This window comes from Oncorhynchus kisutch, linkage group LG4 (assembly GCF_002021735.2).
Source record: "Oncorhynchus kisutch isolate 150728-3 linkage group LG4, Okis_V2, whole genome shotgun sequence".
In the NCBI taxonomy this organism is placed as follows: Eukaryota; Metazoa; Chordata; class Actinopteri; order Salmoniformes; family Salmonidae; genus Oncorhynchus; species Oncorhynchus kisutch.
The window spans coordinates 51762048-51775946 of record NC_034177.2 but is presented as its reverse complement, the minus strand read 5'-3'; the positions used below and the strand labels follow the sequence as shown (position 1 = coordinate 51775946).

At 41.4% G+C, this 13899-nt stretch overlaps 1 protein-coding gene across 1 annotated transcript; it reads right to left on the bottom strand.

The window, feature by feature from the left end:
* Positions 1-4183: 4183 nt before the first annotated feature.
* On the bottom strand, positions 4184-12250 carry LOC109889661 (lamina-associated polypeptide 2, isoforms beta/gamma). The gene is made up of 6 exons (XM_020481247.2): positions 11608-12250; positions 9659-9773; positions 7407-7568; positions 7048-7160; positions 6760-6863; positions 4184-6552 (listed from the first exon to the last, which is right to left on the bottom strand). The coding sequence occupies exons 1-6, from the start codon at positions 11836-11838 to the stop codon at positions 6159-6161; spliced, it is 1119 nt and encodes a 372-aa protein (XP_020336836.1). The 5' UTR covers positions 11839-12250; the 3' UTR covers positions 4184-6158.
* Between the last annotated feature and the right edge of the window lie 1649 nt (positions 12251-13899).

Here is a 13899-nt window from a genome sequence, read left to right as displayed (position 1 = left end):
TACAGGCAGTGTACACTGTTTTTGTGCATTTAGTGCCCATAATGCAATTCTTCAGAAAATGGGCGTGGCATCACAACATTTTCAGATTAGAAGAAAATGTGTTTGTATGGAAAACATGTTTTGTGATTGTAGTGAAAGATGGTAGGGTATTGTAAGCAAAGTATATGGGAGTTGTACTCCAGTCCAATAGGTGGCGCTCTCCCTCTCCCTCCTTTTGGCAAATCTGACCATATTTCTATCCTCTTGATTCCTGCTTACAAGCACCAGTGACTCGGTCAATAAAAAAGTGGTCAGATGAAGCAGATTCTAAGCTACAGGACTGTTTTCCTAGCACAGACTGGAATATGTTTCGGGATTGTTACGATGACATTGACACCCCAGGTGTTAAGGGTAGGTAACAACACATCTGCCACACTGATCCTCAACACTGGGGCCCCTCAGGGGTGCGTGCTCAGTCCCCTCCTGTACTCCATGTTCACTCATGACTGCACGGCCAGGCACAACTCATTAAGTTTGCAGACGACACAACAGTGGTAGGCCTGATCACCAACAACGACGAGACAGCATATACGGAGGAGGTCAGAGACCTGGCCGTGTGGTGCAAGGACAACAACCTTTCCCTCAACGTGATCAAGACTAAGGAGATGATTGTGGACTACAGGAAAGGAGGACCGAGGACGCCCCCATTCTCATTGATGGGGCTGTAGTTGAGCAGGTTGAGAGCTTAATCGCTCCACAAAAGCCGCGGCCCTTGCAGAGCAAGGGGAACTACTACTTCAAGGTCTCAGAGCAAGTGACGTCATCGATTGAAACGCTATTTAGCCGCGCACCACCGCTAACTAAGCTAGCCGTTTCACATCCGTTACACATGCACACCAAGACAGTCGTGAAGAGGGCACGACAAAACCTATTCCGCTTCAGGAGATGGAAAAGATTTGGCATGGGTTCTCAGATCCTCAAAAGGTTCTACAGCTGCATCATCGAGAAGCCCTACTGGTTACATCACTGCCTGGTATGGCAACTGCTCGGCCTCTGACCGCAAGGCACTACAGAGGGTAGAGCGTACGGCCCAGTACATCACTGGGGCCAAGCTTCCTGCCATCCAGGAGCTCTATACCAGGGGTTGTCAGAGGAAGACCCTAAAAATTGTCAAAGACTGTTCTCTTTGCTACTGCGGTACCGGCGCGCCAAGTCCTAGGTCCAAGAGGCTTCTAAACAGCTTCTACCCCAAGCCATAAGACTACTGAACATCTAATCAAATGGCTACCCAGACTATTTGCATTGCCCCCCCCCTCTTTTACACTGCTGTTACGCTGTTATTATCTATGCATAAGTCACTTTAATAACTACCTACATGTATATATTACATCAATTACTTTGACTAACCGGTACCCCCTGTATATAACCTCACTATTGTAATTTTACTACTGCTCTTTAATTATTTGTTACTTTTATTTCTTATTTTTCTGTAGGTATTTTTCTTAAAACTGCATTGTTGGTAAAAAAAAAAGGGCTTGTAAGTAAGCATTCCACTGTAAGGCCTACACCTGTTGCATTCGGTGCATGTGACAAATAACATTTGATTTGATTTTAATGCAACATTTATTGGATACCAACTGCCGTTAAACCTCATCGAAGAAGAATCATTCAGTCCTCGTGAAAATCACTACAATCAAGGTCCTTTAGCTGTCACACATATTGGCTACACTAGCTAATGTTAGCTACTTTTGCCACACTGCAAACAATGTAAATGTTACCTGTGTTGTATTAAGATAATGAAGTTGAAATGTCATGTGACTAAGAAAGTGCATTTACTTATTTTCAGTTGATTTACCTTACCCAGAAAATGCAGTTTGTATTGTTAAAAAAATATTCTGACTTGTATATATATAATAATATAATATACTTTTTTAGGTTAAAGTAAGATAATTTTAATGGTAAGAGATATCTAGGTAAGATTATAAAAATATAAGATCAAATCATGACGTCAGTGATCTTCAGGTTGGAATGTCAGAACTCTAGAAAGAATCCCAAGTTCCCAAGTTGGATGACCGTTCCAATCGATTTTTCCCAATGGGAGCCCGTTTTTTCTGAGTTCCCAGTTGTTTTGAATGCTCTGAAGTCTGAGATTTCCGAGTTCCCAGTTGTTTTGAACGCTCTGAAGTCGGAGATTCCCGAGTTCCCAGTTGTTTTGAATGCTGCAACAGTCTACTAAATCAATGGGGAGTGGGGAGCATGCATGGCAAGCCGGCAGCACCATGCCCGGGCACAGTGTCGTTCCCACTTGCCCAGCACTGCGATGCAGTGCCTTAGACCACTGCGCCACCCGGGAGGCCCCTGGAAAGCACTTTTAAAGAACAACCAGGCATCCTCTACTGACGGGATGAGGGCAATATCATTCCAGGATACCCGGGCCAGGTCGATTAGAAAGGTCTGCTCGCTGAAGTGTTTTAGGGTGCGTTTGACAGTGATGAGGGGTGGTTGTTTTACCACAGGCCCATTACAGACACAGGCAATGATCGCTGAGATCCTGGTTGAAGACAGCGGAGGTGTATTTAGAGGGCAAGTTGGTCAGGATGATATCTATGAGGGTGCCCCATGTTTACAGATTTAGGGTTGTACCTGGTAGGTTCCTTGATAATTTGTGTGAGATTGAGGGCATCTATTTTAGATTGTAGGACGGCCGAGGTGCTAAACATATCCCAGTTTAGGTCACCTAACAATATGAACTCTGAAGATAGATGGGGTGCAATCAATTCACATATGGTGTCCAGTGCACAGGTGGGGGCTGAGGGGGGTCTATAACAAGCGGCAACAGTGAGAGACTTATTTCTGGAAAGGTGGATTTTTAAAAGTAGAAGCTTGAATTATTTGGGCACAGACCTGGATAGTATGACAGAACTCTGCAGGCTAACTCCGCCCCTTTTGGCAGTTCTATCTTGACGGAAAATGTAATTTTTGGTGGCCTTCTTAAGCCAGGATTCAAACACGGCTAGGACATCAGGGTTGGCGGACTGAACTAAAGCAGTGAATAAAACAAACTTAGGAAGGAGGCTTCTGATGTTAACATGCATGAAACTAAGGCTTTTACGGTTACAAAAGTCAATAAATGAGAGCGCCTGGGGAATAGGTGTGATGCTGGGGGCTACAGGGCCTGGGTTAACTTCTACATCACCAGTGGAACAGAGGAGGAGTAGGATAAGGGTACGGCTAAAGGCTATACAAACTGGTCGTCTAGTGCGTTCGGAACAGAGAATAAAAGGGGCAGATTCAGGGCATAATGTACAGACAAGGGTATGGTAGGATGTGAGTACAGTGGGGGTAAACCTAGGCATTGAGTGACGATGATAGAGATTGCATCTCTGGAGCCACCAGCTAAGCCAGGTGAGGTTTCCCCATGTGTGGGGTGTGTGACAAAATAGCTATCTAAGGCATGTTGAGCTGGACTAGGGGCTCTACAGTGAGATAAAACAACAACAAATCGAAACAGCAGAAGACAAGGCATATTGACATTAGAGGCATGTGTAGCCGAGTTAGCTAAGTTTGACTAATTGCAGTTTGTGACAAAATAAGCTAGTATACACCATCTAAACAGCTGTGAAATCTATTTTCCATAACCAACCATATTGTTGTTTCAGCTGTTTGAAGTTTGGTGTACAAAACCTAAATGAAAAAGATAATAACGCTAGTCACTGTGACGTCCAGATGGTGAAGAATATTGTACGTTTTCTCCCTCGCCCATCAAAGTAAGCATACCTTTCTTATGAAAATTGTAATCAGTGCCTGGCTGTTGTTGCCAGCGTAACTAGTTGGCTTGTTCAAAGTCTAAGTTAAGAGCGAGTGTGACATCCCTTTGGCCTACTCTTCTTTCACCTTTCAGTTGGATGCTTATCTCACTCTGCATGCCTGTCTTCATATTCTGTTGAAATGTTCTCAAACGAGCATTCAGAGATGTTTTTACGCATGCGACCAACTGGGTTCGACTGTGGGTGTCTGCACAGTGCGCACCACAAGACTGTTCACCAGCTGAACTAAATCCTAGGCATCACCGCAGAGAGCCAACACAAGTCTTCATGTTGAGAGAAGGGTTCTAATAATCGTCATCAACAGACAGCACAGTAGCTGTCTTCTTTTCTCACATGACCAAGAGTATGGAATCTCCTCATTAAAGAAAACCATGGGGTGAGAATTGACTTACCGCATTTATTTAATGATATTATCTATTAGAAATAAAAACAGATAAAAAACCTTACCCCACAATATACTTTCATCCTTGCTTGGGAAGCTAGCTGCTTGATCAAAGTCAAAAACATTTAATCTTTAATATATTCACCCGTGTAACAAGTAAACAAAGAGGTTCAGATTTAGGCTAGCACTTTAAAAAAAAGCGACATCCTACTTTCACCTATGTTACTTTATTTTTCTACAATAAAATAATAAAAAAGTTCACAATTCACATTTGTAAAATACGGAACAAAATAAATAACAGTTTTTTCTTCTTTTTTTCCAGTGTGGACTAACATGTCAACTTCTTTACAAGTGAATGTCAGTAACTGGTCAACATAAGTTAAGTGGCTATCACTTTTGTCATTAGTCTCCTCGGGTAATTATTGTCCCCATTAGTATTACCTCTGCTATCAAGATGAAGTATACAAGAGGCAAACTCTATTTGAGTTTTTGATTAGAATAGGATCATGAGCCATTTACTTGCTCAACTTTATTTTGCAAAAATATAATTCTTCCAAGATCCGTAGCAGTATGTATGGAACCATTAAGAAGGGTTGTGTGGATGCACAAAATATAAAGACAGCCAGTCCTAGGTCGTGTTCATTCGGGACCACATGGAAAAAAACACAGAATCAGAGAATATTTGTCCAATAAAGACTACCCACTTGTGTTTTCCTGTTTCAAAACGTTTTGCTACGGTGAGCATGCCCTTTAGATAGGACTGAAGGATCTTGAATCTTCAGAGCAGCAAAGCACTAAAGATGAAACACAAACTCACACAAAGCTATACTGGGATTTGGTCATCACAGACTGATGAGCCATTCAACTACCAGACCACTTACTGCTAGACAGGTCCCAAATCTGCTTTTGCTATCTTGCCAACTCCTCCTGACAATGACCAAGAGAGTTGGCAAGATAGCACATACAGATCTGGGACCAGGCTTACTTACTGCAGTTCATCTCCCCAACAGCTTTTCAATGTACTGATGGCTCTACACGAGCAGTTTAAAGACAACTAATAGTTTTAGCAATCAAACTCATAGTTTATAGCATGAAAAAGGGCTTCTCCTCATTCAGTGACAAAACCTTATTTAACACTATTGGACAGTATTATGACTCCTCGCAGCAGTGATTAACTTAGAGCAAATTAGAATAGACCTGAGCACCATTCAATTTATAGTTTAAAAACATTCTACATATCTCTATTATTAATACTACAGTGTATATTCAAAATCCATACAGAAATACTTGTAGATATTTCCGTAATCAGTAGCAGGGTTGGGGTCAGTTCCATTTCAATTCAGGAAGTGCACTCCAATTCTCATTCTCTCCAAAGTTTTTTATGAGGAACCTTTGGAATTTGGTTTACTTTCTGAATTGACTGGAATTGAAATGGAATTGACCTCAACCCTGGCACTATGCAAGTTCTAACAGTGTGCCTGCCACAACAGACACCCCGAAAACTACAACCATGTCCTTCAAAAACTACAACCATGCATGTGACCTGTCCTCGCAATATCACATGGGAGTTCTATCTACACACATAAGTGAAAAATACACACAAAGAATACACAAAATGCACTTCACACTATGATTAAAAACAACTTAATAAAAACTAGTCTATTTCAGACTGTCATGACAAGACAGTGCTGGTTTGTTTTACAAGAAGCTTATGTTGGTTAGGTTGAATGCCCTTCCTTTCTCTCCTTAGCGGGGACGAGGAGAAGTGAACAAGGAAGGGACAGGGTGAGACAGTCTACCAGCCCAGATTAAATGTCAGTCAGTCCTCCAAGATGGTCAACCATGTATAAATAGATGAAGATGGGGTTGGTGACCAGATGAAGGGGGGTCTTTTGACCTCAATTGGACAGCCTGGTAAAATAGTAGAAATAATTATAATAAAAGAGAGCAGGGTGGAGTAGGTGTATTGCTTACTTGCCTCCACCCTCAGCTCCTGCACTTTGGCTGCTGCTGGCCCCGATGCCCAGAGGCACAATCACATTATCGACCACGGCATCTACCACCTTATCAACCGTGCTATACAGGTGACCCTTGGCGTCGTTTATCAAACCCTTGACGGACTGGACCTGATCTGCATCAAGGTGCTGGATGACGAAGTAGATGGAACCGGCTACAGTGATGAGCACCATGAGCTTTAGTAGGACAGAGAGGAATCCTGGCCTGGCCCGTTCTGAGCCCAGGGAGCTGCACTCAGAGTGAGACTCTGTGTAGATGGAGCGCTCCAGGAGAGACTTGTTCAGCCAATAGTTGCTGGGTTTCACCGGTCGGCCAGCCGCACCATGGATCGATCTCCTGCATGTGGCGCTGGGGAGAGAGGAGGATTAGAAGATAATGTGACAAAGTAATTTCTGACAAGTCATGTTTAACAACTGCTGTAAAGATTTTACTGGTAAGTGCCCCTGTGTTCTTGGAGCCATACACATAAAAAAAGATCAGGAGATGGGATCTGTCTTAGTTTGACCAAAAGTGAAAGGTTCCACATACTAGTGATAGGGCCTAAAAAGGTCTTACCTGATGCCTATGGGTGAAAGGATCTCATTAGCGAGAATCTCCTCAACATTCTTCCCCGTCTTCTTACAGGTCTGGTCACCAGTTGCTAGACTCTCATCCACCACCTGTGAACATTGATAATGACAACAGATGATTGAGAGGTTGAGGTTTATGGGTGCAAGATAAGATTATTTACATATGTGCTGAACTGTCTTGCTGTTGAAGACGAAAGCTGTTTTAATGTGAGAGCTCTGGTGAGTGTGATTTTGCATTGTATTTACTTAAATCAACTTGAACTTAAAGGCTTACCTTGTTGCTCCGTCTGCTGCTGGTCCTGATGGTGACAGGAGTCTTCCCTCTGCTCATCACAGACTTCTCCACAACAGCAGCTGGCTCTGGTTCAGGAGCAGCTGTAATCTCATCTGACAGAGGTAAAGCGAACACAAGTCAGCGAGAATCAAGGCATCTAAACGGAGTAAAAAAGGATCCATTCCGTTTCTGAAATTCCAATTTCCTCATTGCTTTTCAGTTTAGGCCTACTTCCTGAATTGAAATTGAAACCAACCCTGAATTAAATCAAATCAAAATGTATTATTCACATGCGCTGAATAAGTGTGCTGCTTAATTAATGGTGCAGGTTCTTGTGCAGTTATAATATCTCATCTCACCTTCCTCCTTGTCACTGTACTGGTCAGAGAGTGTGTTGCCGTTCTGGTTGCCGTCTGCCTTGACTGCTGCAGCGGTAACTGTGGCAGTCTCGGATAGGCTAGGGGTAGCCTCAGCGGCAGGTGTATCCAGTTGGTTCTTCTCATAAAGAATGCGAGTGCAGCCTGAAGACAAGGGGAAACAAGTTAGAAGTGAAGGGGGTTACATTTAGTCAAGGATCTCTCACTGACTGTTTGAGTCTGTTGGTGCATCTCAATTAGAGGTCGACCGATTAATCGGAATGGCCGATTAATTAAGGCCGATTTCAAGTTTTCATAACAATCGGAAATCAGTATTTTTGGAGGCCGATTTTGCTTCTTTTTTTACACCTTTATTTAACTAGGCCAGTCAGTTAAGAACACATTCTTATTTTCAATGACGGCCTAGGAACAGTGGGTTAACTGCCTTGTTCTGGGGCAGAACGACAGATTTTTACCTTGTCAGCTCTGGGATTCAATCTTTCAACCTTACAGTTAACTAGTCCAACACTCTAACCACCTGCCTCTCCTTGCACTCCACGAGGAGCCTGCCTGTTACGCGAATGCAGTTGAAGCCAAGGTAAGTTGCTAGCTAGCATTAAACTTATCTTATAAAAAACAATCAATCAATCATAATCACTAGTTAACTACACATGGTTGATGATATTACTAGTTTATCTAGCGTGTCCTGCGTTGCATATAATCGATGCAACGCTGGGGGATGATTTAACAAAAGCGCATTTGCGAAAAAAGCACAATCGTTGCACGACTGTACCTAACCATTAACACCAATGCCTTTCTTAAAATCAATACACAGAAGTATGTATTTTTAAACCTGCATATTTAGCGAAAAGAAATCCAGGTTAGCAGGCAATATTAACCAGGTGAAATTGTGTTACTTTTCTTGCGTTCATTGCACGCAGAGTCAGGGTAAATGCAACAGTTTGGGCCGCCTGGGTCATTGTGAACTAATTTGCCAGAATTTTACATGATTATGACATAACATTGAAGGTTGTACAATGTAACAAGAATACTTAGACTTAGGGATGCCACCCGTTAGATAAAATACGGAACGGTACCGTATTTCACTGAAAGAATAAACGTTTTGTTTTCGAAATGATAGTTTCCGGATTCGACCATATTAATGACCAAAGGCTCGTATTTCTGTTTTATTATGTTATAATTAAGTCTATGATTTGATATTTGATAGAGCAGTCTGACTGAGCGATGGTAGGCAGCAGCAGGCTCGTAAGCATTCATTCAAACAGCACTTTTGTGCGTTTTGCCAGCAGCTCTTCACAAGCACAGCGCTGTTTATGACTTCAAGCCTATCAGCCTAATGGCTGGTGTAACCGATGTGAAATGGCTAGCTAGTTAGCGGGGTGCGCGCCAATAGCGTTTCAAACGTCACTCGCTCTGAGACTTGGAGTAGTTATTCCCCTTGCTCTGCAAGGGCAGCGGCTTTTGTGGAGCGATGGGTAACGCTGCTTCAAGTGTGGCTGTTGTCGATGTGTTCCTGGTCCGAGCCCAGGGAGGAGCGAGGAGAGGGACGGAAGCTATACTGTTACACTGGCAATACTAAAGTGCCTATAAGAACATCCAATAGTCAAAGGTCAATGAAATACAAATGGTATAGAGAGAAATAGTCCTATAAATACTATATTAACTGCAACCTAAAACCTCTTACCTGGGAATATTGAAGTCTCATGTTAAAAGGAACCACCAACTTTCATATGTTCTCATGTTCTGAGCTGCAACCTAACTGAAACGTTAGCTTTTTTACATGGCACATATTGCACTTTTACTTCTCCAACACTTTGTTTTTGCATTATTTAAACCAAATTGAACATGTTTCATTATTTATTTAAGGCTAAATAGATTTTTATTGATGTATTATATTAAGTTAAAATAAGTGTTCATTCAGTATTGTTGTAAATGTCATTATTACAAATAAAACATTTTTTATTTTTTTAAATCGTCCGATTAATTGGTATCGACTTTTTTTGGTCCTCCAATAATCGGTATCGTGGTGAAAAATCATAATCGGTCGACCTCTAATCTCAATAGTCTAAAGTGGCTTCCTCTCCTTGTCTCATTCAGATAATCTGCACAGATGTACAAGAACTGATGAGGTGAAAGCTTATCTTCTCAGATCAATGCAGATGAAGTGGCGGAGCAAGGAAAGGAGAGGACGCCATTTTAAGACACACCCCGAGTAAAACATAAGGAAGACTCACCAACTATGGGTCCAACATTGACTCCATGCTTCAACAGCTCATGTTTTAAGCCTGCAACTGTAAAGTCTGTCACTTTCACTTCTTCTGACCGAGGCTTGTCAAGCCTGATGGCTTTCTGTGGATGGATGGATTATGGGTGTCAATTCATAGACCTGGGTAAAAAGCTTATCTAGAGACCGAAGATGAACCTATCTCTGTTTTAACTAAGATTATCTACAAAGAACACAGACATTAGAGAACCAGTAAGTAAAGCCCTATTCAGACGGGATTCGTTTTACTTGGGGAGGTCTGGTAATGTAATTATGTGCACGAGCACAAAACACCACATCTGTAATTTTAGTCCCGCCCGAATCTGCCATCTCAGTCGTTTTTACATGACAGGAGAGTAATAATTCCAGCCAGAATAACCTAGTGTTTTTTGGCAAAGTCCAAGGTCCTCTGAAAATACGAGTCCAGTGCGAATCGACATCCCTGTTTTATGAGAGAAATGTCTGTGTTTGACAGGTGTTAATCACAGTTTGAGCAAGAAAACAATAACTGATTCGATAAATCGAAAGAAGTGCTGCCTATAGGCTATATATGAATGGCCTACATGCATCAACTTTCACAGCGAATGCTTTTGTTTACGTTTCGTGCGTATGAATTGAATATAGCCAAATGAATCAGTAAAAAATATTGTGCTTATTTAATTAATGCAACCCTTGCTGCTAATACATTGCAAAGCAGCACACAACTGATCTAAACATTTGGAAATGAGAAGTTAACTTTCTCATCCATGGCCTTAAAACGCATCTCAAATGAACTGTTTAGCTCACATCCAAAGGCTGGGAGGCATTTAGGACGTACTGTGGATTGATTATTATGACACTATACCAAAGATGGTTTGGTATGGTTTAGAAACCAAGCTCGAGTTATCAGTGTGGCACTATCAGCTGGACATGTTGAAATATCTTCATGCCTAGAATAAATCCCTGTAGGCTTCCATCATAACTGTCAATTTATATATATATTTTTTAAAGTAAGAATTCCAGGGGACAGTTTGGGAAAAAACTAATCCCGTTCGAAAGGTTCTCTGGAATAAAAGACATTCTGGAGTAATAATAACATAATAACCAACGTTCTCTCATAATACTAGTCCCGTGTGAATATGGTTTAAGAGGCCTCTATGGGAACGGTCTCCCCCCCACGGGACGGTTGAGCTAACGTAGGCAAATGTGATTAGCATGAGGTTGTAAGTAACAAAAACAAAACCAGGACATAGACATATCTGATATGGGCAGAATGCTTAAATTCTTGTTAATCTAACTGCACTGTCCAATTTACAGTAGCTATTACAGTGATATAATACCATGCTATTGTTTGAGGAGAGTGCACAATTATGAACTTGAAAATGTATTAATAAACCAATTAGGCACATTTGGGCAGTCTTGATACAACATTTTGAACAAATATGCAATGGTTCATTGGATCAGTCTAAAACTTTGCACATACACTGCTACCATCTAGTGCCCAAAATCTAAATTGCGCCTGGGCTGGAATAATACATTATGGCTTTTCTCTTGCATGCCAAAGATGATCTAATGTGTTATATTCTCCGACATTAATTTCACATTTCCACAAACTTCAAAGTGTTTCCTTTCTAATGGTATCAAGAATATGCATATCCTTGCTTCAGGTCCTGAGATACAGGCAGTTAGATTTTGGTATGTCCTTTTAGGCAAAAATTGGAAAAAAGGGTCAGATCCTTAAGACGTTTTAAGAGGGAAAGAAACAGGAAGGGGGATATTTAAATGAATAACATTCACGTTATATGGAAAGGTTGCTCTCGGTCAGATTAATGGGCTAATGGAAAGGCAACAATCATTTAACACAGGTACCTAGTAATTTCATGCGTTACAAAATCAATTCATAGCACTGTAATGACCAATAATAATATATTCATAACTTACTCTTCCAGAAAGTCTCTTGTTGGAGACTATAGGGGTAGGTAGTTCTTCATCACTGGAGAACATGTCTGTAAGTGGACTTTTCTGGTTCAGAACGGTCAAGTTCTTCAAGTACAATTGAACATATACATGTTTCTTCTGCTCGGAGACGGGAAGCGGCACATTGTTAGCCGTGAGCTCACTTTTCAGTTTGTCCTTCGTGAGAACTGACGGATTTTCGAGAAATTCCGCCATGCCCGTTTCCTTTCTCGTAGATAAAAACAGTAGGCGGGTGTAAATTAGCTAGGTAAATTCTTAAATTGAGCAGTTAGCAAGCTCGGTCGTAACAACAAGGGAACGTGCAGAGTTGAAAGTGTCGGTAAACGAAAAGACTGGTGCCCAGCAACGATTATTCAGCTAGCTATCCGATTCAACTTAACGTACTTATTATAATTTTTAATCTTAGAAATATTCACTCTCCATCGCGTGTCCCGGCTGAGATTGTTTGGTTAAACTACAGCTGCACTGTGATGGTATATTGAAACCGAACAAGTACATACATATTCAAACTATTTAAATAACGATATTAGCTAAAAACCCGGACCCTTTTTTGTTGTTGCTGTCTGTCCGCGGCATAGTCCGCGACCGTATATCAGGCAACAAAGAGGAGAGGTATTGGACGTTAGACCCCAAGAAACTAGATGGTGATTGGTCAGTCTTGAAAAAAACAAACGCACCCCGCCACAAAGAAAGAGCCCAGTGGAGCCTGCAACATCCGTTGGCGTAATCGACAGTCAAAATATAGTATGTTGAATTCTGTCCGGAATTTCTGGATTTCTGCCCAGATGGATATTGCCATAGTTAAAAGTTCTTTATAATTACATTTCCAATGTACATTTTCAATGTCATAACACTGATGAAACTGCACCCCCATCTGAAGATGGCAGTGTTATCCACCATATGGTCGCCTGTAAGTATTCGTGGAGCGCAGGCCATTAAGCACTTCACATTTCACAGACCATAAGCGACAAAGGAAAGCTGTTACTATAAACAGTGTTACATTAAACATTTCAAACATTGTTTGACACAGGCGTACATTGGAACATTATTAACATTATGTACAAGCTGGTCAGATCGTTCTGAAGGATACATTATAAATAAAGTTAAGAGGTCACTAAGGTTCTTTTCAGACATTATCTCGCACTGAAATGTCCATGAACAATGTGATCTGCTGGCTGCTGCATTTCCAGGCAGAATGTATGCAGCCATTTCTTTAGAGAGAGAGAGAGAGAGAGAGATTGAGCAAGAGAGAGAGCGAGGAGGAGGTTCATAAAAATATATTTCTGACCACTGTCTGGCTGGTCCTTGGGGCATGACAGGCTTTTAAACTCTGTGGTGGTGAGGACCCTATATGTTGCCACAGTGATAGTGGTTTGATGTGCCAGATTGTTGCCTCCTACTACCTGACCTTCAACTAGACCTGGTCTGTGTCCCAAATGGGTTATGGTCAAAAGTAGTGCACACTATACAGGGAATAGGGTGCCATTGCCTTGCCTTTCTGGGATGCAACCCTTGCCTTTCTGGGATGCCGCTGCAGCAGAAACCAAGCAATGGATCCCCTGCCCACCTCAGACCTCAGCCTCAAACCACACAGAATACAGTGCTTGAAGTTTATAGTTCAGGTTTTCCATAGCCGACTTGCCAATGGAGTGTAAGCGAACATTTTTTTTGAGCCCTTGAGAAACACCTCTTAAGCTTTCTTTGTATGTGATTTACACAGAAAATATGTGGCGGGCCAAGAATCATAGTAAGTGCCTCAAGCATAACAGTCGTGCCCTCTGAAAGATGATCAAAGCGGAGACTGCAATTATCAACGATCACATGTTTTCAAAATGAGTTAATGTAAAAATGAAATACCAGGCCTACAGTACTATGCAGAAATGGTGTGAATAGCTAATAATATATATATTTTTGGATCAATGTTTATAAACTCTCAAGGCTAGATAAAGATTTTGCAATGGTATTAACTTTTCGAAACTTACAGAACTAGGCCTCTATATAGAGTCAATAATATATACACTGTAATATATAATATATTATACAACAGGTGAGTCTAATCCTGGATGCTGATTGGTTAAAACCGCATGTCTATTCCACAAGTTACCACCGGCTAAAGCTATGATGTTGAAATCCCTATATATTCTCTTCCATCTCACTGCACAATCCACTGTTTCATCAGCCCAGCCAGACAATTTATCAACTTGATCTCCAGTGTAAAAAGCTTTTAGACTAGCAATTGGTTTTCAATAGCGGAGA